This window comes from Peromyscus maniculatus, chromosome 16 (genome assembly GCF_049852395.1).
Source record: "Peromyscus maniculatus bairdii isolate BWxNUB_F1_BW_parent chromosome 16, HU_Pman_BW_mat_3.1, whole genome shotgun sequence".
NCBI classification, from domain to species: Eukaryota; Metazoa; Chordata; class Mammalia; order Rodentia; family Cricetidae; genus Peromyscus; species Peromyscus maniculatus.
Genome location: NC_134867.1, coordinates 41,140,016 through 41,167,402, shown reverse-complemented (window position 1 = coordinate 41,167,402; position 27,387 = coordinate 41,140,016). Strand labels below are relative to the sequence as shown.

Below are 27,387 nucleotides of genomic sequence, written 5' to 3'. Positions count from 1 at the left end.
CGAGTGACGATCACCTCCTGGGCATCACACATAGAATGGGGACTGGTCTCCAGTGGTCTAGGTGGATGTGTGCGCAGGGCAACGAAGGCACCGGGAAGATCCTGCCTGAGGCTGTTGTTACCTTGTGCTATGGCATCACCGGGCTCCTGGGCTTCCCTCTCTTCTTTCTCTTCCTGGACACAGGAGGCGGCTGCCATCTGGGCAAGAGCTGAAGCGCAATTAGCAGCGACCCCTTCAGAAGAGACAAACAGCTACCCCTTAACTGAGTGTGTTCTGCAGATACGTACCGGAAGAACCCTTCCTACATGATGACTTTCCCGGTGCATTCTGCAGGGACCTTCCCTCAGGCCAAGGCTCAGGGATCCCACCCCCCCCACCACCACCACCCACACACACAGGTACCTAGTGCACAGCTCAGCCGTGCGGCTTTCCGAAGCCCGTCGAGGCTCATGCAGATGGCATCCCGTTCCTTCTGGTTCTGCTCTTTGATGCCCTCAGCTCCTAGGATGAAGGCCAGCCCCTTGGAGCTTCCTGCCATTCGACCCGTCAAGGGGGTTGACAGCGTATCAATCAGGTTCTTCCAGCAGCCAACCAAGATATAACGCGCAAAGGCCACACCTGTAAGAGGAGGGGGTGGGGTGGGGGATGACCCAGGTCACTTTCTAGAGACGAAAAGAATGACAAAGGGTCTGGGGTGCTCCAGGCCTCAGATGGGCATTTTGGACTTGCATGTAATTCTACAACAGGAAATATAATGTATTCGAGTGTGTTGGCTCAGGTTTCACACAGTGGTCAATGAATGAGACACGTCACTACCTCAGCTGGGCAATTTTCATTAGCCACCTTCCCCCGCAAGACAAAGTCATCAATTACTTAAGCCGCCATGTAACAGTTTGATTTCTGGTAACACGTGTCATGTGTGTTTATGTTAAACGCAAGGTTGACGACGGTCTTACCTGCCACCGTGGAGTCATCAATCCTCCTGCTCTGGGTGAAAGGCGACTCCATGGAAGCGGATGCCATCAGCTGGCCACCGATGGCACTGCTCTCCAAGCCATCAATATCTGCCAATTCAAAGGGGAAAGTCATCCCCAAGTCTCCCCTTTGAGCAGGCCAATCAAAAACAACCAATGGCCACCATACTATTCCTATCTTTGTAAGAAAAAAATCCATTGGATCTGTTATATGAGTTGTAGAACCACTTTTCTGAGAACATTATAAATGTTGCTTTATTTCCTCAGTCTGTTTTCTTTCATTGTCAAAGCATTCTTTTGCATGCTGTTGTATGCTTTATGTTTGGGGTGGGGGGAAAAAAAGGCCAAACTCTGCCTCTGCCATTGTCATAAAGTATTCACTGTTTTTCATCTTTGGATTGTCGTCTTACTCAAAATCATGGCTTTATCAATAATCCTATGCATAGAGTACAGCTTCGCAAGTGCTAGACTACAAAGAATATACAATCATGCCAGGTCAGTCTTTCTCTTCCAGAGCTGTTTCACTAGAACTAAGTAGAATCAGCCTCTTTGGTCAGGTACTTTCCATTCTAATTTGAAATATACTGATGATAATACTTTACAATTTTCAAACTGTTTCAGTTAATATATTTTTCATCAGATTGTGTCCAACCACTCAAACCCGGAAGTGAGGGCCGTTCGTTTTTCCATTTTACAGGTAAGGAACTTAAGAATTGGGAGCAGGAGAAGGTATCATTTCTGGGTATTTGGACTAAGAGCCAACTGTAAAGTAGGTAGATTTCCAAAGTCAATGAGGCTAGCAAAGGACAGAATTGGATTCAGTATTTGTGTTTTCTGATTGCACACTAGGCCTCTCTACAACACCATTCCCCAGTTCAACATGGGCTCTAAAACTATCTCCTTCAAATTTTTGCAAGAATAAATTCCCACCTACAAAAATAGTTCCACAAACTCCTTCATATTCTGGCAGGAAGGGACTGGTCTGGAGTTGAAAATCTGGGTTTCTGCTTATCTCTGAATGAAGAGGCCTTTTAGGCCTGAGATAGGTACTGAGCCAATTCCCTCACTATAAAAGGAGCTGGTCATTGGATACCACACATGAATTTTGATACAATTGATACAGTCAAATGAAACACAGTGGAGTGTATGGGAAAGGAGAAATTGGATAAATTTCTTTTCAATTTGGAACTTCACCTTTACATGAGTAAGAAATGATGTCAATGCATAGTTTTAAAAAGTTTCATTTTATATGGGATTCTTACAAAATGTCACGAAGCCTTCTAGGCAACACATCAGAAGGTCATTGTGATTTTTTCAAACGAAAATGGCCCCCACGGGGAGTGACACTATTAGGAGGTGTGGCCTTGCTGGAGGAAGTGTGTCCCTGTGGCAATGGGCTTTGAGGTCTTATATACTCATGCTATGCCCAGTGTGGGACAATTTGCTTCCTGTTGCCTGTGGATCAAGATGTAGAATTCTTAGGTCCTTCTCCAGCACCATGTCTGCCTGCATGCTGCCATGCTTCTCACCATGATGATAATGGACTAAACCTCTGAAACTATAAGCCAGCCCCAATTAAATGTTTTTCTTTATAAGAGTTGCTCTGATCATGGTGACTCTTTACAGCAATAGAAAAGCCTAAGACAGTCATGAAAGGTAGAAATTTATATGGCTGCTACTATAGAAATAGGCCAGTTTTCTGGAATCAATTTGGCTTTCAATCAATGGCCTAATGACATTTACCATAAATGATCATTTTATACAGGTTATAATAGCTCCCATGTACTGGGTACACGATGAATGAACTCAGCAACTTGAAATTTATTTAAGTATAAAGTTTTCCATTTCTATGAATGGTTTGGCTTGTTACCAGGGATGGCTGATGGTGAGACTGTTGGTCATGTCTTTCCTGGTATACAATGGGAGGACCAGAAAGTTCCCACACCCTCACCTGTTGGTTCACACCTGAAATTTGCTATAAAGTTTCATGGACTATTGGTTATTTTCATTTATTATCAGTGTTTAGCCTGCATATATAGATATGGACCAAGTGCGTGCCATGCCTGGGTCCCCTGGAGGTCACAAAAAGGCATTGGATCCCCTGCAACTGAAAAGATGGTTGTGAGTTGCCATGTGGGTTCTGGGAACAGAACCTGGATCCTTGGTAAGAGCAATAAGTGCTCTTAACTGCTGAGCTATTGCTCCAGCCCTCACAGGACCTTATTTTTGTTGAATTGTTTTGAAGAGACTACATATTGCTATCATTATCCTAGAACTAAATAACTTTCCTATGGACAGAGCGATTGAGCTTATTCTTACATTACAGCTGATTAGCAGTAATTAGCTACTGTGGATACTCTGTTATTCCTTTCACATCTATTGAATGACTCTTTTTTATTAAACTTTGGGTAAGAGATTCATAGAGATTGCATTTGGCAGAAACCTGGTATTTAAGATTCTCAGCTGAATTCTAAGGTGCTTACACACTCCAGGCAACACTCTCTACCCTAATGAAGGGAGTTTGTGGAAACAGATGGAAACCAAGCATTGCTTATAGTAAATTAAATGAATGTCTCTTACAAATAGGAATGATTGTTTAGTGTGTGTTTGTCTGTGTATATGTTCATGTGTGCCTATGTGTGTGTATGCACATATGTGTAGAGGTGAGAAATTGATGTCAGCTGTCTTCCTCGGTTCCTCTTTATTTTATTTTTTGAGACAATCTCCCACTGAAACTAGAGCTCTCCTATTCAGCTAGACTGGCTGCCAGCAAATGCCAGGGATCCGCTGTATCTACCTCCCCAGTGCCAGAGTTATAGATGCTTATGTAGGTGCTAGGGATCAAACATGGGTCCTTGAGATGGTTGAGCCTTCTCTCCAGATCCCATGATTGATTATTTTTTAAGTGGTACAAATAGAACCGTGATTAATAAAGTACAAGGTGGTCACTTGTCTCATGATGCCAATCCTCAAGAGGTGGGATCTAGATTTGGTTTTATCAGTTCCATCTTGATTCTAGAAGAAAGATCCCAGATTCAAGAAAGTGCCAGACTCTGCTGTCCAGGGAGGGCCCTCATTGCTACCACTCTACCTGGTCCCTAACTAAATAGCACATCCCCTCCAAATTCCTCATTGTTGTTTTTCACCTGCCAGCTGTCTACTTTGTCACCTTTATAAAGGCCTTAGTGTCATCCATGGACACCATGGCGTACTTCTAATCAATAGACCCAACCTCCAAGCTACACTATCCAGCTTTATCCAGCTCTGACCCTCTATAGTAAACAGCTTTGAGAGACAGAAGACACGACACAAAGACATCTTGTGGAGGACCATGTCCTTCTATGTCCCATGAGAGGACAATTCAGGTTAGAAGTCAATCTGGGGACACAGAACCAGTTAAAAAACAAAAAGGCTTGAAGGATTAACGTATCAGGGCTTCTGATGAACATATCAAGGCTTTGAACATGGTTGGTAAGCCATGAAAAAACTATAAATATCTGCTCTTGCCCCAAATCACCCCACCCCTAGATACTAAACATACCATTCTCAACATGTTCACTTGAAATTTCTAGTAGTTAAAGAGGATATTAAGGTTTTTGACATGGGAGACAAGGATGCTGGGAAAGCCAATGTTTGCCATTCATTTATATTCTGGGACAGCCGGGAAAGGAAGGCTGACAGGAAATGGGAATGAGGCCAAGTATAAAATCAATTGCTTCGTATTCCAAGTGGCCAGATCCCAGGAGGACTGAATGATGTGGGGTCTCAATTAGCACGTGAGAGCTTCCAGGAATAACTCTGGGCCCGTGTCCAGAAAACACAAGTCCATCAATGGGCCCACAGCATGACTTCCACAGCTGAGGGTGTTCTGTGCCCACGACAGAAGGAGAGCAAATGCTTGTGAGGCGCTTTCATGGCGCTATCCTGCAACTGTCCCCCAAAGCCTGTTCATGCATCACGACATTTCTAAAAGGCCCCAGAACATCAGCTTCCCCACTCCTGAGCACCCCATGACCTTGGCACGAGCCACTGACCAGTGAGCATGGTGATGAGGGGAAGGCTGTTGTCCTCAGGGCTGCCCCAGTAGCCAGCTTCACCCAGCATGTTTCTGTCGAGCACCTGGTGGTACAGCTCCTCAATCCAGGCCTGGGAGAAGACCATCAGCACGCCGCTGGTCTGCACCTGTTTCATGAACTCTTTCTGCAGAGAGGCCAGGGAAGGAGACCAAATACACAGCCCCATGAATGAACAGGTTCCCAAACTGCCCCCACTCTCACCAAACCAGAGCTTTTCATTGCGGGTAGGAGTGACAGGGAGAAAAGCTGGGGTGCAGAAGCCCCCGCTTCACACAGTTGTCTTATTTGTGACATCATCTGACCGACAGCTTGCAGAGGGACCAGGATGCTGCATTTTACATTCTTGTTATCGCCTGCATGGCCATTTTCCACAGTTTCTTCTTCTTGCTGTCCCAACAGCAGCAGGGATAGAATAAGCTCTGGAAGGAGGGTATGTACCCAACTGAGACTTGACCTACACTCTCATACAGTCATCAGTTAACCTTGGGAGGTAACACATTATTCAAGAAAGAAGTGATGAGTGATTTCATTCTACTGATCCATGATTTAGACTCATAAACTGACATGAAGGGAGTGGCTTCTTCAGCCAAGGGAGCCGACCAAAGGATAGTCAACCCCATCCTCATATTAAGGCCATGAGTGACCACTGGGCAAATTTCACAGCTATCCTCTCCACCCTTCAGACCTGCACAGGCATGGGTATTGCAGAGCAACGGGGCACAGAACACACTGGCCTGTTTCTCCCTCCAGACCTGACACTCCGCTGCACAGCGGCAGCTCATCCTGGGGGAAGCCCATGCCAGAGCTTATGCTCACCATCATGCCCGGTGCCAGGGTTGGCCGCTTCCGGTAATAGTCGCCGTGGGAGAGCTTGAGGTTGAGCAGGAGGGCATAGTGTGCCGCAGTGTACAAGCTGTCTGCATTCATCAGCATCTGGAAGCTCAGGCTGCTGCCTCCATCAAAGCCAGGAGAGTGCATCATGCCTACAGGAAGAAATGGAGACACCCGTGAGGCTGCTCCAGTGTGCCAGGACCTGAAGAGTCTGATGATTCCAGCAACAGAAACTCCATTGTGCAGAACACTGTTCGATAGTGTTCAATACCAGCCAGGATGCTCACAGACCAGAAGCACACTACAGTGTGTGAGGCAGGGAATGTATTCTGGAGTCAATCTGCTTACAACTGGATCTTGAGCTGTCAATCAGCACCAACGGCTTGGGTAAAGCCCTTTGGACCCTCTATCACTTTTTTATGTCTCAAACTTTCTAGCTGCTTTCCATGACAACATAATACCAGCCAACCGCATCTCCCCCCATCCTCAGCTCTCAATCTGCTTGCTATTTCTTCCCCCTCTCACCTACACCTGCCTCCAGGCCCGTGTGCCATCTTTGCCCCTCCTTAGGATGGTCTCCCAGACCTCTGATGAGTTCCTCTTTTGATTCTTTCAGGTCTCAATTCAGCTTCTCAGAGACCTTTCGAGTCCATGGCTTCCTTCCAAGGCACAGTAACTGCTTTCTCTCTCGTACTTCGTACTGTTTTAATGCCATTTATTCTGCTTAGCATTATATTAATAGATAGTTTACATAGGGGTAGGGGTAGGGTGTATGTCTGTGTGTGTGTGTGTGTGTGTGTGTGTGTGTGTGTGTGTGTGTGTGTGTGTACATGTAGGTGGCGTGCTAGGGACTGAAGCTAGGGTCTCACACATGCCAGATCGATGCTTTAGAGAAGCAATCTCTATAGACTTTGGAAACAGGTCTCATTATGCTGCTCAGGCTGGTGTCATATTTAATCCTCCTGCCTCAGCCTCCCAGGCACTGAGATCACAGGCAACGGCCACTGTGCCAAGCTACACGTTTATTTACTGTCTTCTCTCAGCACTCTAGTGCAAGATCTGAGAGAAGGTGTGGCTATTAGTTCTGTTCATTAGGGAATCTTTCGCCTACAATAGTGCCGGTCACAGAGCAGGTTCTTATAAGTCATGTGATGGATGAACGGGAATTCACATGGCTATTATGAGAACCAACTGTAGTCATTCATCTAAGGTGCCCAAGGCAGCACTTAACACAAAAACATACATGTATGGAGCCCCGTGTGGTGCCACATGCGTGTGTCTCAGCACTCAGGTGGCTAGGCAAGGAAGCCCAGGTCAGCATGGGTTTCACAGTGAATCTGAGGTGAACTTGGGCTATAAAGCTCATATTTAAAGAATAAAGTAAAAGTCAATATGGTTTCTCAAAAAATCTAAAGACAAACTGGGCATGGCGATACACACCTTTAATCTCAGCACTCAGGAGGCAGAGGCAGGAGGATCTCTGTGAGTTCATTCAAGGCCAGCATGTTCCAGGCCAGCCAGGGCTATACAGTGAGATGTTATCTCAACCAACCAACCAACCAACCAACCAACCAACCAACCAACCAACCAACCAACCAACCTAAAAATAAATATAAACAAACTAAAGAGCTAACCACAAAATGACTGTAAGAATTAGTCACTCTACCCTGCATTCTATGCTCTGAAGAGCTGAATGTATCAATGCTAATTGCAGGATTATTCACAACAGCTGAAAGAGGAAAAAAAAACCCATGTGTCTAGCAAGGGACATGAGGGTCATCAATTGGGAATATATTAAATGGAATATAGCTCAGTGCTCTAACACAGATGAACCTTGAGAACATTCTGGTAAGTATAATAAGCTAGATGAAAATACTAAGTTATATAGTCTGCTTACATGCACTCCCTAGAATGGATAAATTCACAGAGGTGGTAGATTAACTGGGATTGGAGGAGGAATGATATCTAATTAGGATGATGAAAAGTTCTAGAAATGGTGCTGAGGATTATACAATACTGTGACTATAATTTGTGATACTGACTTGTATCCTTAAAATGATTAAAATACCAATGTTAATGGCATATGTTTGTTAAAAAACAAATAACAACATAACATATCGAAAACCTTGTAAGGTCTGGAGAGACTGCTCATTGGGTAAAGCACTTGCTGCACACACCTGAGGACCAGGGTTCAGGTCCCCAGCACTCACTCAGAAAGCCGGGTGGGCTTGGCAGCCTGTATATAGTCCTGGCACGGGAGAGGTGGAGACGGGGAATTCTGGAGCAAGCTGGTTAGCCATACTAGCCAAACCAGCCAGCTCTGGGCTCAGCGATAGGCCATGCTTCTGTATATAAGGTAGAGAGTGATTGAAGAAGACACTCTGTGTCAACCTTGGGCCTCTGCACAAATGTGCACAAACATCCTCACATATATGTGCACCCACAGACATATGAACACTCACATCCACATACCAAATACACTTCAGGAATACATGTTGAAGGGTAAACTATGATGGATGAATTTGTATCAATAAGCCAGTTTTTAAAAAATGAGGAGAAAAGGATGTCATGACCACAAACTTGTCATTGTCTTGTTCCCACATATTTTCCCCTAAAACACTGTATAAAATGATATCTCATACTTAGTAGGATTTTCATTTGCATGGCTCCTTGGCTGTTCTCAGGTTAAGTGAGAAAGCCACCAAGCAAAGAAGTCCATCCACGCATGCTCTAAGGGCAGCTCAGTCTGCTAGAGGGCTGCTGCGTCTCAGCTTCCAGAGAGCCCCGCGGGTGACATCACCTCATCTGCAGCTTGTACAATGTTAATTGCATTCACTTCTGCAAGCATTCAGAGACTCGGTTCCTGGATGTGGGGGAAATAGTCCATCCTAAATAGGCACATGCCAACTGCTCGAGCCCATGTACTCTTCCAATCATGTCTGAGAGGACCCCTTCCTCAAAGATGCCTCTCGTTTGAAATAGAAACTTTTTTTTCACAATAACTGAGAAATGCAAATCTGCAATTACAATGTTTGTTCATAACTGTGAAGTTTACAAATGTGCCAGATAGGGACCTGAAAATGCTCTCAAGGGTGGAACGGACTGGAACATCAACAGCTTCTATGAGTGTGTATGTCATCTCAGTGGATCCTACTTAGACCACCCACAGCAAGGGAGCAGTCTGTTTGCTGTGCGGGGTGTTGTGGGGTGTGGTCAGAACACCCAGCCCTTCCAGACAACTCTGAGAGCACTTTGTGATCGTGAACACAGGAGCTGTAACATTATTTTATTCCTGCTGTGTCCTCCCCCAAGTCCTCAAATTTATGACCTCTTCTTCTTTAATTATTATTGTTACACACACACACACACACACACACACACACACACACACACACACACACAGTCTACCAAGTTCACTTTGTTATCTTTAATTAATGTGTATACATGTCTGTGTATAGTGTATGTATATATGTATGTATAAAATGCATGTGCATGAGTGCACATACGTGTGTGTGTGTGTGTGTGTGTGTGAGAGAGAGAGAGAGAGAGAGAGAGAGAGAGAGAGAGAGAAAGAGAGAAAGAGAGACAGAGACAGAGACAGAGACAGAGACAGAGACAGAGACAGAGAGAAGACGACATCAGGTGTCATGTTTGGTAAGCCCCAATGCCCCTTCTGTTTTCATACCCTCTCCCACCACTGGGGTTACAGGCACACAGGCGGCCACAGGCAGCTTTTTACACCAATGCTGAGGATTTGAACTCGGGTCCTCATTCTTTCACAGCAAGTACTCTTATTCTGCAAGTCACCTCCCCAGACCAGAGGTGAACTAAAAACTGAAAGTCAGGCCTGAAAGAGGGGTCTGAATAGTGCATTCTTGGTGAGGATATGCACAAGACTGCTCAGCCCTGATGACCCACAGGAACCCCCAGCACTCTCGAAGTGTCTGAGGGTTTGACTGCAATTCTCTGAAAGAGAGAGGGTCCCTAAAATCCATTTCTTCCCATAATGAAGCAGAAAGTGGCATTCAGAATTTGTCATTTAACTGATAAAATGAAAAGGGACATTCAAGTTTATGTCCGGGGGTGGGGAGTGGGGATAATCTGTAAGTGGCTTGATCTTAGACATCAGCATTCGACAGATGTTTTACACCAGTTACTAACTTGGCTGGGAATACGTTCTGGAAAACTGAGCACATGCTCAAGATGCTGAATGTGAACCTACTGCTCTGGAAGCCATGCCATTGGCAGAGATGTAACAAAGCCCGAGGACGCTGCTGATAGATCTGCTATGTCTGAAACAATTTGCTGAACTTAGTAGTGGTTGCCAGCAATGGTCTGTCACCTGTGTGCAGTTTCATGTCTGCAATCACAAACAGCTGATGCATCTGAGTATAAGACAAAATGAAGACTATTCTAGCCACTTAAGGAAAAGAACCGTTTTCCTGCTATACCAGATGTATTCTCTGGTGACATCAGTCACAAAGAAAACGACACACTGGCTGGACTTCATGAAATACTTCTGTTGGGTATTATCAATTCCTTCTCATAAGTTGTTTCTTTTGACTATGCTTAATCTTTTTCAACGAGGAAAGTGCGTGTGCGACATTGATCGATTTGCCTAAAGTTATACAGATGGAACCAGCATTCTGCACAGTGCCATGCTGCTGATGTGAGCCGACTGAACTGCACACAGCCTCCCTACTGGGTGGCAGGTCCTACGCAGTTTTCTGATTGGCCTTGTTGCTGTATTACCTCTTTTGCAGTGATAAACTAAGGGACGTACGACCGTTTGCATATGCTAGCCACAGTGCTTGTATTGTCCAGGTTTCAATAACTATCGTCCATCTTGCCATCTGTAATGAAGATGTTCTTTACTGTCAGGAGCAGGGGCATGGACCACCTGCTTGACTGGTTACCAGTGAACGACTAAATATAAAATCAGCACAATATGGGGCTGGAGAGATGGCTCAGTGGTTAAGAACACTGACTGCTCTTCCAAAGGACCCGGGTTCAATTCCCAGCACCCACGTGGCAGCTCACAACTGTCTGTAACTCCAGTTCCAGGGAACCCGACACCCATGGCAAAACATCAATACACATGATATAAAAAAATAAATTAATTAAAAAAAAGGGCTGGAGAGATGACTTGGAGGTTAAGAGCACCGACTACTCTTCCAGAGGTCTCGAGTTCAATTCCCAGCAACCACATGGTGGCTCATAACCATCTGTAATAAGATCTGGCACCCTCTTCTGTATACATAACAAATAAATAAATCTAAATAAATCTTTAAAAAAATCATCACAGTAGAATTCCAGAAGTCCTTTCCATGAGATAGTGCAATATTTCCATTAAAAATCAGTATTAAATACCTGGTTTAAAACACTTAATAGTTTTATAGACTATAAGAAATTAAAAATGATAAATCCTCCTCTTCTAAGCCTCAGTGATACCCCTCCCAGCAGCAGCACTCTCTTTCTCATGCACATGGGAATATAGTTACCAGTAAGACAGACCACATTCTTTGTACTGCAAGGCGATGCTTCCTACAGTATATTGTAGACATCTCTTGGTACTATCTCATTCTTTTTAATGACTGTACTGAGCACTGCATGGCTGCGTTGCTATTTATGTAATCAATGCTCGACTGGTACCCATGTATGCTGTTTCAGTTGTAAAGGAGCTGATGCAATGAGATAACTGTGAGCTGTTCTGCCAGGTGTGTTTGTGCTATCCACTCCTAAAAGAAGAATGCATCTAGCTCATTATCTCCCAAATAGCTGTGAACCGTGAGAGTGCACCCGGAGGACAGAGTCAATGTTGGCTACCTTCTTCTACTGCTCTCTACCTTACATGTGGCACTCAGAGGTCACCATCTTGTCCTGAGACCAGTCTATATAGCATCTTTAGCAATAGGGTCATCTAGACATGGGACATCTAGAACACTCTTTCAAAGCAGCCATTATTTAGCTCCATGAGAACCCTTTGCTCCTGAGACCAGTCTATATAGCGTCTTCAGCAATAGGGTCATCTAGACATGGGACATCTAGAACACTCTTTCAAAGCAGCCATTACTTAGCTCCATGAGAACCCTTTGCTCTTTTATTCTGCTCTCTCCCCTCCTGGCTGGACAGGAAGGCTGCATACGCAGCTTGGCCAGGGCAACCATCTCAGTTGGAAGAAACCTTAGCATGTCAGTCTCTGCAAACCAGAGCAGAGCGACAGAGAACACGCAGGTCCTGGAACACCGAGGTGCTCTGGATGCCAGCCTCAGACTTAACTGGAGAGAGGAAAAGGAATCCCTCTCCTTCAGGAATCACCGAGTTTCATACTATCTGCGAACACACGATACAACTGACAGAGGCATAACATACTTACTTCCTTTAGAACTCTTCCCAGTATGTTCTTTTCTGAGTTCCACAAAGACATTGAGGTAAATTCGGATTACCATTTTTTTGGGGGGTGGTGATGGTATGTCAAAACCATAGTGTCCTTGACCTCAGGTTTTGCATTTGCAAGGCTAGGTAGGACCTCTTCCAAAGACTGAAACTCATCCCCTGAGGGGTGATAAGAGGAGGGAGTAGAGAGCAAGCCAGAGACAGGAGAGGCCGCCTAGCTAGGAGGGGCTGCAGTGGGTGGCTCCCTGATCTCTGCAAAGACTTGCAGGGTTAGCAGGACCAAGACACATGGAGGTGGGCAGAGCATCCCAGCTGTGCCAGAATCTTCTGGCTCCAGGCCCGGAAGGACACAGGAAGAATAATGGAGGCCCAGGTAGCCTATGAACTGGGTCAACAGGGCTCACTGGAGTTGAGGGTGGTCAGAGGGCCCTCCTTTTCAGATCTTGCATAAGCTCCAACTTGGGGTTTGACCCTGCAATGGGGACCAATTGGAAGGCATAGACTAAATTTCCTGCTAGCTAGGCAGGCTGGGAGTCAAGAGTCAGAATTGTTTTAACTTAAAGAAACAGTTTTTGTTTGTTTGTTTGTTTAAACAGCTGAGCTTTAGACTTTACTGCTTTGTCTTAGGGGAAATTTGGTAAGTTATAAATACCCTATCATTAGCAGTCAGCTTTCCATTCAGCCACAGTGAATCCCAAGACTAACCCCAAACCACTCAGCTAAGGAAGAGCCGCTCCGAAGTAGGTACCTCTGACCTCTTGTCTATCTCTGGGCAGGGCTGGGGAATTCATTTGGTCCTGGGGATCCACTTAACCCAGACGCCACCTTATTCTGTTAAGGATCAGAGAGGAACTTCTGTAGCAGTTACAGCTCAGATCTAGTGCCATCTTATAAAAGCCTTGTGGTCAAGTATTTCCAAGCTCCCCCTCCATAACACCATAAGCCATTTTGCTTGAAATTGCTTTATTCATCTGCAGCTAGAGATGTTCATGCCAAGGACACACTAGCAGTCTGAGGATAGGCGTCCTCAGGCGAGACCTGCTAAGTGACTCATTTAGTTAAGAGAGCAGAGGTCAGGTGACAGGACAGGGAAGAAAAAAGATTTGAAGCTTTTAATGTCTAAACGAATAAATAAAGATCTGTGGGTGGAAGCGGGGGAGGCGGGAGGGGAAGGGAAGTCAACTGAAAATAAGAGTGTATGAAAAAGCCATGAAGAAATATGATACTTGGTAAGATGATTTAAAAAAATTAAAAACAGTAACAGAAAATGTTTGAATAGAGGTACCTTTCTGTGGTGTGAAAAGAAGCTTCCAGAAGCCATTGTTATTAAATAAAAACCCCAGTGCAGAAGGTAGACTGTCTTGCTATGAGCAATTGGCCAAAGAAGTCTCAGAGGTCTCCCAAACAATACAAGCAGGTGTCCCCACTGCGAGCTGCTCATTAGAACTAGAGGGTACGGCCCTATTGTTGAAGCCGCTGTAGAAACCGGTCTCAGGACCCCGAGAAATCAAGCTGGAGCCTGGCTTCTTCCCTGCTGGGTAGCTTCATGGTGCTGAACTGCCCTCATGGGTGCTATTCAGGCTGCGGGGGGAGACGTGACACCAGCACCATTCTTGGATGTGGACCCGGCAAGGCACGCTACTGACCAACCAAGTTGGATGTACCACTGGTGCAATAATGGTACGTCTCTCATGGCAGTAACCAACAGCTTCCTGAGTGGACTTGAGGCCTGTTCACAGCGGTGAGTTAACGTGCGGCACCATAAACCCAATCAAAAGTGTGTGGCTGAGGAAGTCAACAGCTCTAGTAGGGGAAGCTACGGCTGTTGTTTCACTAAACGGGCACAGTGTGCCATCACGTTGTGTTCTAAGTAACTATGTTTATGCCCATAGATTAGTACATATCTTAGTTCCTCTTCTGATACTGTGATGAAACAACATGACCGAAAGCAACGTGAAGAGGAGGGGGTTTATTTGGATTACATATCCCGAGTCACATTCAGGAAAGCCAAGGCTGGAACTCATGAAGGGCAGGAACCTGGAGGCAGGAGCTGGTGCAGAGGCCATGGAGGGGTGCTGCTTCCTTGCTTGCTCCTCATGGCCTGCTCAGCCTGCTTTATTATAGAACCTAGGACTACTAGAACAGGAATGGCCCCACCCAAAATGGTCTGGGCCATCTCCCATCAATCACTAATTAAAAACATGCCCTATAGGCTTGCCTGCCTACAGGCTGATCTAATTGAGACTTTTTTTTTTTCCAGTTAAAGTTCCCTCTTCTCAGATGACTCTAGCTTGTGTGAAACTGACATAAAGCTAGCCAGGGCAGTACTGCTGTCAGCTACAGTCAGAGAAGCTTTGTTCTACAGTAGCTAGCTATAACTGCAGAGACTCCTCACTGCTGAGAGGAAGTGACCGTTGAATGCCCAACCATACACAGGAAATCTGTACCAATCCCTCTAAGGTTCAGGGGACTAAGGAAGAAGGAGTGAAAAGAATGTAAGAGATGAAAGAAAGGAAGACGGGCATGGAACTCTGACTTCCGGGCTTGGCATGTGTACCAGCTGGGTTTTGTCGACTTTTCACAGACCTAGAGTTATCTGAGAAGAGGAACCCCAACTGAGAAAATGCCTCTGTCAGGTGTGCGGAGGGAAGCCTGAGAGCATTTTCTTTGTGTATTTTTTTTTCTTTGTTTTTCGAGACAGGGTTTCTCTGTGTAGCTTTGTGCCTTTCCTGGAACTCACTTGGTAGCCCAGGCTGGCCTCGAACTCACAGAGATCCGCCTGGCTCTGCCTCCCGAGTGCTGGGATTAAAGGCGTGCGCCACCACCGCCCGGCATTTTCTAGATCAATGATCAATTTGGGAGGCACAGTCCACTGTGGGCGGTACCACTCCTCGGCAGATGGTCCTGAGTTATATAAGAAAGCAGTCTGGCCTGGCGGTGGTGGCGCGCACCTTTAATCCCAGCACTCGGGAGGCAGAGCCAGGCGGATCTCTGTGAGTTCAAGGCCAGCCTGGGCTACCAAGTGAGTTCCAGGAAAGGCGCAAAGCTACACAGAGAAACTCTGTCTTGAAAAACAAAAAAAACAAAAAAAAAACAAAAAAAAAAAAAAAAAAAGCAAGCCAGGAAGTAGTACTCCCCCATGGTTTCTGCCCCAGTTTCTGCTTTGGGTTCCTGCCCTGACTTCCTTTCATGGAGGACTGTAGCTATGAGGTAGAATCATCTTTTTTCTCCTGAGGTTGATTTTAGTCAAGTTTATCAAAACAGTAGAAACCTAAGACAACATACCTCTTGAGGGCTTGAACTCAGACTGAGCTACCAATGTTCTGTTATAGAAAGGGAAGTGCTCACGGGGTCTCGCCCCTCCCTGAGGGTTGATATAATGGCTGGTGGCAGGAAAGAGGGTAATCTTGTTCAGTGGTCTGGCTATTGGTAAGGTGCCCATAATCCTGTAAACAAAGCTTCGCCCATTCCCTCATACACAACCGTAAGGAAATTCACTGGGTCATTACCATTCTCACCCATCCCCACCCCACCCCCACCAACGAGAAAGAAATAAGGGAGGAAAGAAAGAGGAAAAAGAAAGTGGGAGAAGATTAGAGGTGAAGGAGATCAGTGGGAAGGAAATAAGAGAGGGTAAGAAAGGGTGGATATAATACAAACACATTATATACATGTATGGAAATGCCATGTTATAATGAAACCCATCGCTACATATAATTAATATGTGACAATAAAAACATTGCAAAGTCAGATATCTGGCTCATGACTCAGGTTGTCTTTACTGACCAACTCATCTCCCTGGTCCATGGCATAATTATTAATTCCAACAGAAGCCTGTATATATAACTTTCCCATTTTCCAGAGACTCAATCATTACCACAAACAGCAACAGTGCTGGGCTTTGACACACAGCTCTTCTGGGCCACCAATAACTGATGGACTATCTCCCTTGGTACCAAGGACAGCCAGTTAGAGAGAGTCCAGGCTGTGGAGCTTTATTCTGCATCATAAACCTCCACCCACAAGTCTTCTAGTAGTCCTTTACTCTCTTTAACAGAGGAAACCCTAGGGTTCACTAACATCCTCAGCTTGTGGGTCATGAACCCTTTGGGGTTGCGTATCAGATAATTTACATTACGATTTATAATAGTAGCAAAATCACAGTTATGAAGTAGCAAGAAAAATGATTGTATGGTTGGGGGTCACCACAACGTGAGGAACTGTATTAAAGGGTCCCAGCATCAGGAAGGTTGAGAACCACTGCTTTAAGACCACAAGCAAGAAGATTATTGCCTATGAAGACACGAAGCTCTAAATGGTCTTGTTGCCTATACAGCAAAAGACAGTCTACAAACCTGAGCAGAAAGTGGAGGCAAAGTTCTGCAGGGCCGAGTCCACCTCTTCCACACTGGACAGGGCTAGGAGCCGGGGAAGGAGGCCCTCGAGGGACTGTACAAACAGCCGAGCACTGTGCTGGTCAGCCTCCTGGTTCTTCAGCAGCTTGAGAGACAGAGCGGCCGTTCGCAGGGACCGATGGCCCATGTAGTCCCGAGGGGTCTGCTCTTCATCAGCCAGTGAACAGTTGTCCGACCCAATGTCCGACACGTCAGACCTACCGGAGTCCTTTTCTGCTGCCATGGAATACTGATCACAGGAGTCAAATTCTGTCCTCGACAGGTCTTGGTCGTCTACACTGAAGTTGCTCTCACTGTACCTGGATCCATAGGACCTTGTCCTGCAGTCTACTGACAGGAAGTTAGTGATGTCAGGGTAAGGGACTGTGTGGCTTCTCTGAACTACGTCGGGCTGGTCGATGGCCTCAGGTTCGGACACTTTGCTCATGGTCTCCTTGCTTTCCTGAATGGCTGGTGACTTGAGCCCGTTCTTGTGGTCCTCAGGTGTTGTCTGACCCAATTCCCCCTCCAAGGTGGTCTGGCCAGTGTCTGTGGTGACACTGATGCTGATGTCTGGGCTCCTCTCATGGCCTGACTCCCACGGCGTGTGCTCTGAAGACAGCACTCGCCGCTGCCAGCGGAAGTCAGCCTCATTGATCTCCATGGAGTCGCGGCTTGACTCGGCCCCATCCCTCAGCTCTTCGAGGCGCAGAAGCAGCAGCTGTACCTGACTCTCATTCAAGCCCTTCCCCTGGCTCAGTTCATCCAGGGCCCCCAGCAAGGTGCAGACGCAGGACACAGCAGCGTAACAGGCTTCAATGCCACCTTTGACGCAAGCCTCCGTCATACCATCCATGATGCTAAACAGTGTTCAAGATAGAAAACGGCACCCAGGCATGAAAGATCAAGAAACGCCCCTAAATATACAAGCGTTATCAGCCTGGCCAGTTGCACAGTATTGCAAAGAAATAGTCTAACTTGCATAACATCAAGGGTCTAGATAATACATAACACAAACATGCTCCGGCAGGGAAAGACTCCAGGTAAAATCCCCCACCTAAGACCATACTCCTCTTGGTTGACTAGCTTTACTGGGTACAACTGAAAATCCAGAAGGAAATGTATCATTTTATTCAAGAACAGACACTGCAAATTTTATTTTCGTATTATGTTCTGACCTTCAAATAGGACAGTTGCTGTGGCTAAGAGTCATGAAGACATTTTTATGCCAACATATTCTTACCAGGTATATGCCAATGTGATTATTGCAGACCACAGAATATTAAGTTTTCTATGGAGGCTACCATAATAGAATGCTACAGCTCATACTGTAAACTGAAAAGTTCTTCCCTTAAATAATTCCGTTGCATAATTTTTGTATGTTTCTTGTGTAGATTCAGTTTTAAGCCAACCTGGCAAGTTGTGAGTACTATAAATTGAGATGTTTTATGTGGCTTGTGGGTAAATAATGAAGTATGTACATTTCATTTAATGTGGACTCATCAAAATATCATGAATTTGGGGTTAAGAGGGAAAGTGTTCAGAGAAGTTGGGTACTTCAAGATAGAAAATAGCACCCAGACGTGAAAGATCAAGAAATTCCTCCAAATATATATGAGTTATTGGCTTGGCCAGCTGCACAGTATTCAAGAGATAGTCTAACTTCTATAACATCAAGGGATCTAGACAATAAATGACACAAACATGCTCGGGGTGGGAAAAATTCCAAGCTAAGTTCCCACATGCCCTCAATAAATACTGAGTGTTGGCCAGTGGACCCAAAAGGAAAATGAACATACAGTTTGAGAAGATCCAAGTGAGACTTTCTTTTGGAAATGGATCTTTTCCTTGGTTCTGACTCAGTAGAGCTTGGTCCTGCCAAGTCATACAGACGCTGTGGGCTTCCAAGTATCTTCAGGAAAAAGGAGAAAAAGAACAGAAAAGTGAGTATCATGAAAATCAAAACCTGAATTACACCAAGTTTTAAAATCATGAGAGCATATAAACAATGTGCGTTTCTTTAGTGAAGGACATAAATCAGGAGAAATGATTTCTAGGTTGAGGAGCTTTTCTTGAAAATGCTTAGAATCAGAAGACTCTCTGACTTGGGATTTTATTTTTATTTTTTAATCGTATATCTGCAATGAGGTATTTTCAGGGTGATTCCTGTGGTTGTCATGTCACGTTTGAATGAGAGCTTATCCATGGTCTTGGGCATTTAGACTCTTAGTTCCAAATGGTGGCACTGTTTAGGTAGGTTTAGAAGGGGTGGTCTTGCTGGAGGAAGTATGTCACTGGGGGTGGGTGTTGCAAAAGTGATGTCTCATCCCCGGTACCCTGCCCCTTCCTGCCTGCAGTCTGAGCTGTGACCTTTCAGCTCTTCCTGACACTGTGACTTCTGTCTACTGCCCCAATCCCCTCCATGATGGACTCTTACCCTGTTAAGTCCGAATAACTTTTTCTTCTGTAAGTTTTCCTGGTCATGGTGTTTTATCACAGCAATCGAGCAGTAACTAATACAGGACCCAAGTTAAACAGCAAATTCATTTCACATACACCTTGTAGTCTTAGCCTGAAGGTAATGTTACACGATATTTTTAAAACTTCGGGGCATGAGGGCTTTGTAGCATGATATTTTCTACTTGTGGCATTATGGTAGTACTGAAGAAACTTCTGCACTTCAGACTAATGATGTTAACTGTACATTTTAATAAAGTGAACCCGAAGCTACAAGATACTAGGAAGCTACAAAATAAAATGCACTGTTATAACTATAGTCACCAGGCTGTACAATGGCTCTCTAGACCTTCTTTGCTCCAAGTCACTTAGCCTGCATCTCTCCACCTTCCATCACTGCATCCCCGGTGACCACCATTCTCTTTTCTGCATTCGGGATTTGTAGAATCTACATATAAATGGGATCAAGTGGTACTTCCTGTACCTAGCTTATTTCTCAGTCTAATTCATCCATGTTGTTGCCAAGGATACACTTTCCTTCTTTCTTAGAATAAATCATTATTCCATCAATACTATTTTGACTAGATTTAATTTATGTCCTCTGAGGCCCCAGTCACTGCATGCTGTGACAGTACATTGGAGATGACACTATTTGAAATGACTGTAAGTCAAGCAGCCCCTGGTAGGCGATGGGCCACCAATTTCCTGGTTGATGTGTTCTTCCAGTGATTTTCTTACAGTTCTTTGGTTCTGCAGTTCCTTCAGAGAGAGCTGCAGAGATGGGGATGATATGTTGAGACTCCTTATTCTTCTTTGGAAGTCATGCTTTTTTTTTTCCCTTTTTTTTCAAATAAATGCAGAAAATACAACTACAAGTAATAAGATATTCATTCTCTTTTGCAGGGATGGGGTCAATAAGGTGAGGTAATGTGGATAGTTCTACAGAAAGTTATTGGAGGAATATGGAGTTGCTACATCAATTCATGAAACTTTCCTTGGGTATCTGGCAGATCGACATGATTAACTCCCAGGAGGGCAGGTTCTGTTTGCAGGATGCTCCTCTTGGTACGCTTCTGACACTTCTGCACAGGTTCAAAGGCACTGAGTGTGGGGAGAAAGCTGAGGTCCAGAAACAACAAAAAGTGGTTATCTGGTTCTTTCTTTATGCTTAAGGAGTCTGTGGCCCATTCCCTGTTCATAAGTGCTGATATCAGTTTGAAATTGTCATATGTAATGTATCTACACCCAGCAGTTATAATTACAACACATAACCTGAAATTGTGATTTTACCTGAGAAACCTGGCCGAGCAGCATTTGGGAATGCTACAAGGGTTACATGAGCTGTAAGTTTTACAGATTTTTATTTCATTTGAGTGTGTGTGTGTGTGTGTGTGTGTGTGTGTGTGTGTGTGTGTGTGTGTGTTTCTGAGGATGTGTGGACATGTGAGTACAGGTGCTCATTGGATTCAGAATTGGGCAACAGATTCAGACCCAACTGGAGCTGGAGTCACAGGCAAGCGTGAGCTGCTTGACATGAGTGCTGGGAACCGATCTCTGACAGAGAAGTGTGGGCTCTTAAACAATGGAGCCATCCCTCCAGGCACAAGTTCCAGATCAAAGAGAATTACTCTGTTCTGCCCTTTCCACCGTGGGAAAATCCATGTCCTTTTTATGCATCACCAAGGCCACTGTCAACTACCAAAGTCTCTCTTCCCCTTTATTGAGCTCTCCACATTCAACTGTCACCAAAAGACTCAGAATTCATAATCTTGGAGCCTTCCAGAGCACGAATCCCATTGTCTGCTCTTCCAGCCAGGAGATACTGCTGGAAACAATTATTCGAAAGTTGTTTTAAAGTCTTTGGTGCCGGGCAGCGGTGGCGCACGCCTTTAATCTCAGCACTCGGGAGGCAGAGCCTGGCAGATCTCTGTGAGTTCGAGGCCAGGACAGGCACCAAAACTACACAGCGAAACTGTGTCTTGAAAAACAACAACAACAACAAAGTCTTTGATTGTTGTTACAACCCAGAGTCACCACCTTCCCTACAGGGGCGGGGACAGCCCGTCTACCACTTCCTCCCATTTGTTGAGCCTGGGTTATAAGGAGAGGTTCCCAGCTTACCATGACCTAGCTGCCTAGTGTGGCTTTTTCCCACACTACTTTCTGTTTTATCCTTTACTTTCTCTCCTTTTCGCCACTTCCACTTTATTCTGCTCCGTTTTTCCAACCCTCAGGGTTGGAGAATTGGGATGTTCATTCTTAGGTGTTCTACTTTCAATATGTAGTTGCGTCTCTAGCCAACTGTACGGGGTTGCCTTCTCACAAGTTTTCATATGTAACATTCTTGTAATCATTCCGTTCTAACCGATTTATATTTCCATATGCTGCACATCTTTACAGAAAATGTCATTTAGAGGTTACACTAAAGAATGGTTAATGAAGTTCTGTAGAATGTAGATCCCATTGCTATGACCCTCTATTTCCAGAGCGAGGTATATACGTAAGTATGAGCAGGAATATTACTCAGAAACAGTTGCATCTCCAGGAGACCTCTTCTCTTTGTTCCACCTTTTCTTGATGGGTGACTGCATCTCCGAGGGATGGGGATTTCGTTTTTCTTTGGTGTTCGGTAAGGAGCCTCATGCATGCTCAGATGTCCTGTAACACTAAGTTATACCAGTGTCCAAGGGATAGGGCTCTGAAACCTCATTTCTCTTGAAAGCCCACCTTGTCCTCCAATTCAACTTAGATAATGTATTTGAATGCCTAAATTTGTCAGGCACTTGTTGATTGCTCCAGAATCGGGAGGGGAAGGGGACAGAGGGAGTAAGCTTCTCAAAGACCTTCAACAAACACACCAAAAAAGGTAAAACCTTTTTATCTTCCTGTAGTATTGGAGACCAAACCTCAGAGCCTTGTACATGCTAGGCAAAGACTACTACTGAATTATAGTCCTAGAGACCCCCTCATCTCTCCCACCCCCCATTGCCCAGTGCCTTTTTTTTTTTTTGCTAACCAAGTACTGTATCACTGAACCATACCTCCAGCTTTTAAAATCTCAAGATGGGCATAAGAGCTACAGCATCTGTGGTTGGTGTCCTAGCTCTGACCACTATGGACCTCTAAAGTACCACCACAGGGTAGACCAAAGGAAGGAACTTTACTTTTTTACACCTATTATTGGGCAGGAGATAGAGCCAGAAAGAGAACATATGGTAAGAAACATAATGTCCTTTGTGTCTTTGACAAATAGGCACACTGTCTATATGGCACAGGGACACAAGGGAATAATACACAAAAAGGCAAGCAAACATCCTGGGTACTGAGCGTTTTGTGTGCAAAGCCCTGCAGGTTTTGGTATCTAGGTAACCAACTTTTCCAACTTGCCAGTTTTGTCTTATAAGCAGAGGCATTATTTTCAGAACAACCCGGCTGGAATTCATCTGCTTGGCTTCCCAGGGCAGCACTGGTCTCACCCACAACTTGGAGGCATCTCACCTAGTGTTGCCTCTGAACAGTGCCCTGGGGAAGCACCTTGGGTTAAATGTCAGAGGGAACCCATATCATTAAGATGAATCTCAGGTGTGCATCTATCAGAGTTTTAACACACACATAGCTAATCACCAAAGAGTTTGGAGCCAATGAATGTCTCTAACATTTTCTTTTCTTTTCTTTTTAACCACAACTCCCAAATAGATGCCCACCAACTTCAGAACTGTTTGTTACTGGATGTCATGTGGAAGTAATGATGCCCTAACAAGGGATGACAGTTTAGATGCTCCTACATGTAGGACCCTGCATAGAGATTCCCGCGGGCAACCCCAAGGCATTCGCCCACACCTCCCTACCTCTTTCATGATCTTGATGGCTTCCACACGGTGCTGGGGTGGGGGATACAGGAGCACACGGTGATAGAGGGACTGGAGCACGGGCTTCATGGAATCCACGGACCCCACTAAGCGGACGAGCTCAGCTGCAAGGTAGTAGATGGTGCGGGCCACAGGTCCGCTGAGGGTAGGCGCAGTGCAAGAGCAGCCTGAGCCTCGGCCGTGGTCAGACACACCAGGAGAGGCAGAGTCCGACTCCATGTTGGTGCTGGTGCCGGTGCTGTGAGCAGAGGTGATGGTTTTGTCATGAATGGGGTTCCCCAGGATCACAACGAGAGCAGGGCAGAGGCTTTTCCTGGGAAGAGGCAGGAGGATAAATAAGCCTTACTGAAAGCCGAGTGATAAAGTGTGAACACCACCAGGAAGACAAATAGTTGCCATAGAAATATCCAGGAAGAGCACGGGTCCCTACTCTTCCCTTCTTTTGCCTATGATATACATCCAGTATACCCAGTCTTCCTCCCTTCTCATGTTAGTGTTAGCTAGATAAAGCGTCAAGAGAAGCATTCAAGGACCAGCTGTGTGTGTGTGTGTGTGTGTGTGTGTGTGTGTGTGTGTGAACAGATACAGCTCAGAATGCTAAAAGACTTCCTCATCAAGTTTCATTTTACTATGGATAACTGAATCGTTTCTCATTTAAGGTGTTAGTTTCAAATCCCATACTGACACCCATCACTCAGCTTCCTCCCTGTCAGTAAAATGGGGTCTAGGGCCTACTGATTGGCTGCCTGCGGGGCCTTCACTTCCTGAAATCTCTGGACATGAGTAGGCAATTAGCACTCTTGTGGAGCTAGAGATAAGTTCAGGGTTAGAATTTCTTACTCCATGTATATTCCTGATATATTTATATGCTTTTTAGAGCAAACTGGGAACCCAGAAGTCAGTTGGTCTGGTCTCTTATGATCTCATTGATGTAAATGGCCTAAGAGGGCTGCTGGAAGCACATTTGTTATATTAACCACTAGTTTCTCTTTGGAATTGGGGCTGATGTACATAAATAAAGCCATTCTCCTACCTGGAGGACACACGCACATAGATGAAACTATCTCTAGGTCATGGGTACTATGGAATGGGACCGAGACACAGCTACAGCAGTCCTTGGCTGGCATGGGGGCATCAGGAGTTTAATGCTCTCACCAGATGAGGTCAGTGAAGCCCCGGTGCAGGTACATGGAGGAGGAGGAGCTGCTGAGCACGGAGAGGATGCATTCCAGGTACAGAAGCTGCAGCTGCTGGCTGTCACTGTGGAAGCACAAAGACGACCACACATAAAGGCGGGGAAAAAAGAGAGAGGTGGCATTGGGGCCGAACCCGGACAAACTTCAGGCATCACCCGAGGGGATGCGCGGTCGGTCGGGGTCGTAGGTAGAGCTCTGTCCCTCGCACTGAAGTCCTAACCCCCAGGGGCTGAGCAGGTGGTCTTCTCTGGAGCAAAGTTAAAGGGGCTGCATCTGCGTGGGCCCTACTCCAACATAGCAGGTGTCCCCAGAAAAAAAAAAGCCTGTGGACACTGAGGCACGCATAGAGGGGAGGCTGGAGGAAGAGACGTAGGGAGACGGCTCTCCACAAGGCAAGTGGGGAGGTGGAGGTGGAGGTGTGGACTAGTCCTCTCATCGTGCTCAGGAGGAACTACCCTGATCTCGACATGTCAGCCTCCAGAACAGTTAGGCTAACAGCTCCCCCGTGCAAGGCACCCAGCCTTTGGTTCCCCGTTACGGCAGCCCTAACAAGGTGAGAGCGTTAGGCTGATTTGGGGAAATGAGTAAGCTTTGGAGAAAGGTTTCTGAGTTTTTGTTAAAGAACTGAGCGTGAAACAGAATGACCATATTTTATGCCCCTCACACACAGCTTGTCGTATCTGCATCTTATATCATCAGAGCACATTTTCTGCAGTCAGCGTACAAACGGTGACATGTTAGCCAAACCCCTGTATATGCCAGAAAAGCTAATTATCACTGATGCCTTCATTTTCTAAGAAACCATTTATACCATCTTTTTCTTTTCCTGTCTCTCTTGAACCATAGCTTTCTTTTTTTCTTGGTACTGGGGCTTAAAGCCAGGGCCTCACACATGCTAGGCAAGTACTTTAATACTGACATGACCCCTCCAGACTGCCATATTATCTCATTAGCTAACACTTAGCTGATTCATCATCCACATTTCTTCTTTATTTATTAAGGAAACATGTTTAAAAATTTTTAATTTATGCTCGGGGCTATTTTGTTTGCATGCATGTCTGTGTACTATGTGTGTACTTGGTGCTCTTGGAGGCTAGAGGATGATGGTGTTGGATCCCCCTGGAACTGGAGTTACAGACAGTTGTTAGCCACCATGTGGGTGCTGGGAACTAAACCCAGATGCTCTGGATGAGCATTCAGAGCTCCTAACTGTTAAGCCATCTCTCCAGCCCTCAAAGATATATATTGAGGCGTAGTCATCATTAGGGACTGTCTTGATAAGCTAGTAAAGAAACAGACATATTCTTATGTTCCCAGCTTATGTTTCCTCTCAGTGTCACCAAAGGGTGTTAAAATTCTAGTATGTCACGAGACTCATAGGGAGGATAAAACTTAATTTCAAAGACACATTTAATTGAGGTTCAAATCTTCTAAAGAGGAGCAATGCAAGAATCTCTTATGGAGTGGACTGTCCATAAAAGGAGAAATCTGCCAATAATAGTAATATTTGGTTGCTCCTGTTTTTTTTTTTTTCTACTTCAAAATAAATGCCAGCAAAGAAGGCTAGTGTTCTCAACAGTTAGATGGTTCCCTACAGCAGGAGGGGGAAAGGAAGGGCCAGGCTGTAAGAGCAAACTGGAAGTCTTAGAAGCTAGGAAGAGGGAAAAGGAATCTGCCCATCTGTCCTAGAGGCCAGAAGTCCACACTCCCACCAAACTCACAAAGATGGTGTCACTGTAAGACAAGCAGAGTGAGACAGGTTGGGGATGGTTCTATGATAATACCCAAACCGACTTCAGACTCTAAAGCTGGCTGGAGGCCAGACCCTGTGAATTTAAAAGTGTCATTATATTTTAAAGGGGCTATGAAGCCAACTTTTAAAAAAGCCTGTCAGGAAACACACTATATGGCCTTTTACAGAAAAAGTTCATCAACCCACAGTCTAAAAGATCTTTGTCTCGCACACTACAAGGTTAATGTCAACACATTGAAAAGAGAAAGATGCTTCCATCTGTACATACACTCTGAGGATGAGAGAGAGGGGCACAAAGGATGAGTTGCCACAGAAGTTATTACCATTTGACAGAAGGACAATAATGATTACAATTTGATTAGAAGAATCAGAAGGACAAGAAATATTAACCCTTTGCAGGCCAGGTAAAGACTTCACATTTTCGCCGGGCAGTGGCGGTGCACACCTTTAATCCCAGCACTCAGGATGCAGAGCCAGGTGGATCTCTGTGAGTTCGAGGCCAGCCTGGGCTACAGAGTGAGTTCCAGGAAAGGCGCAAAGCTACACAGAGAAACCCTGTCTCGAAAAACCAAAGGGAAAAAAAAAAAAAAGACTTCACATTTCTAGCTCCTCCCCCCTACATGTTTCCTCAGCCTTTCACTGCTCTGAAACTAGCACTCTCTTCACTGTGGGACGAGATAGAGAGGCACATAGCTCAGGCACTGCTGTCAAGTGCTATAAATGACTCACTCGATGTAGGTTTCTATGGTACTGCATAGGAGAAGCCCCCTTCAGAAAGGCCCAGGAGGAATGTGATAGGAAACCCTGCCTTTGTATAGCCCCGAAGTTCAAGCAGGTATCCGGGGCATTGTGGAGTTGTGTAAGAGCATGCACACAGATGCAGGGCAGAGAGTGGGGGAAGCGATTTGGCCTGGGAGGTTTTCATCATGTGAGGATCATGTTTGCAAGAGCTGGGCTAGAAGCCAGGCGCAGTGGGGCATGTCTGTAATCCCAGCACTTGCAGAGTTGAGGTAGGAGGTCAAGGTCATTTGTAGCTGTATATAAGGATCGGGGGCCAGTCTGGGCTACATGAAATTTGTTTTTAAAAAAATAAAGGAATGGGAATTAGAGAGATGGAGACACCAGAAAAGGATGAGCCCTATACACTATGCTAAGGTGTCTGGAGTTCTGCCCATGCAAAAATTTTGCTTACATAGACTGGAGAGGGTTGAACAGCAGTCATACTGCCAATTACCAGCTTCATTGAAAACTCAATTCTGAAAGGATCACTGTGTCTCGGGTTAATTTTTCTGATGATGAACGGGGGTCATTTTTAAGATTCAATGTTCCAATGCAAAAATATCTTTCACAAACTGTTTGTCTAGGATTGTAAAACTAAAGATAGAAAGTAAAGGTTCTCAATTTCTGAAGCCATCAGGAATGAGTCTGGGAGGGAGATGAT

The 27,387-nt window shown here is 45.2% G+C and overlaps 1 protein-coding gene across 2 annotated transcripts in view; it reads right to left on the bottom strand.

Moving 5' to 3' along the window:
• The window catches only part of Arfgef3 (ARFGEF family member 3), a 161,229-nt gene that overhangs the window by 43,095 nt on the left and 90,747 nt on the right, over nucleotides 1–27,387 (bottom strand). For both annotated transcript variants that reach the window (XM_006986096.4, XM_042262236.2), the window contains exons 9-17: nucleotides 24,153–24,257; nucleotides 22,977–23,310; nucleotides 18,471–18,583; nucleotides 16,633–17,531; nucleotides 5,867–6,033; nucleotides 5,009–5,174; nucleotides 957–1,064; nucleotides 403–618; nucleotides 122–232 (exon numbers count right to left, since the gene is read on the bottom strand). In XM_006986096.4, the coding sequence (XP_006986158.1) occupies nucleotides 122–232; nucleotides 403–618; nucleotides 957–1,064; nucleotides 5,009–5,174; nucleotides 5,867–6,033; nucleotides 16,633–17,531; nucleotides 18,471–18,583; nucleotides 22,977–23,310; nucleotides 24,153–24,257 (2,219 nt within the window). The remainder of the gene's footprint in view (nucleotides 1–121; nucleotides 233–402; nucleotides 619–956; nucleotides 1,065–5,008; nucleotides 5,175–5,866; nucleotides 6,034–16,632; nucleotides 17,532–18,470; nucleotides 18,584–22,976; nucleotides 23,311–24,152; nucleotides 24,258–27,387) is intronic.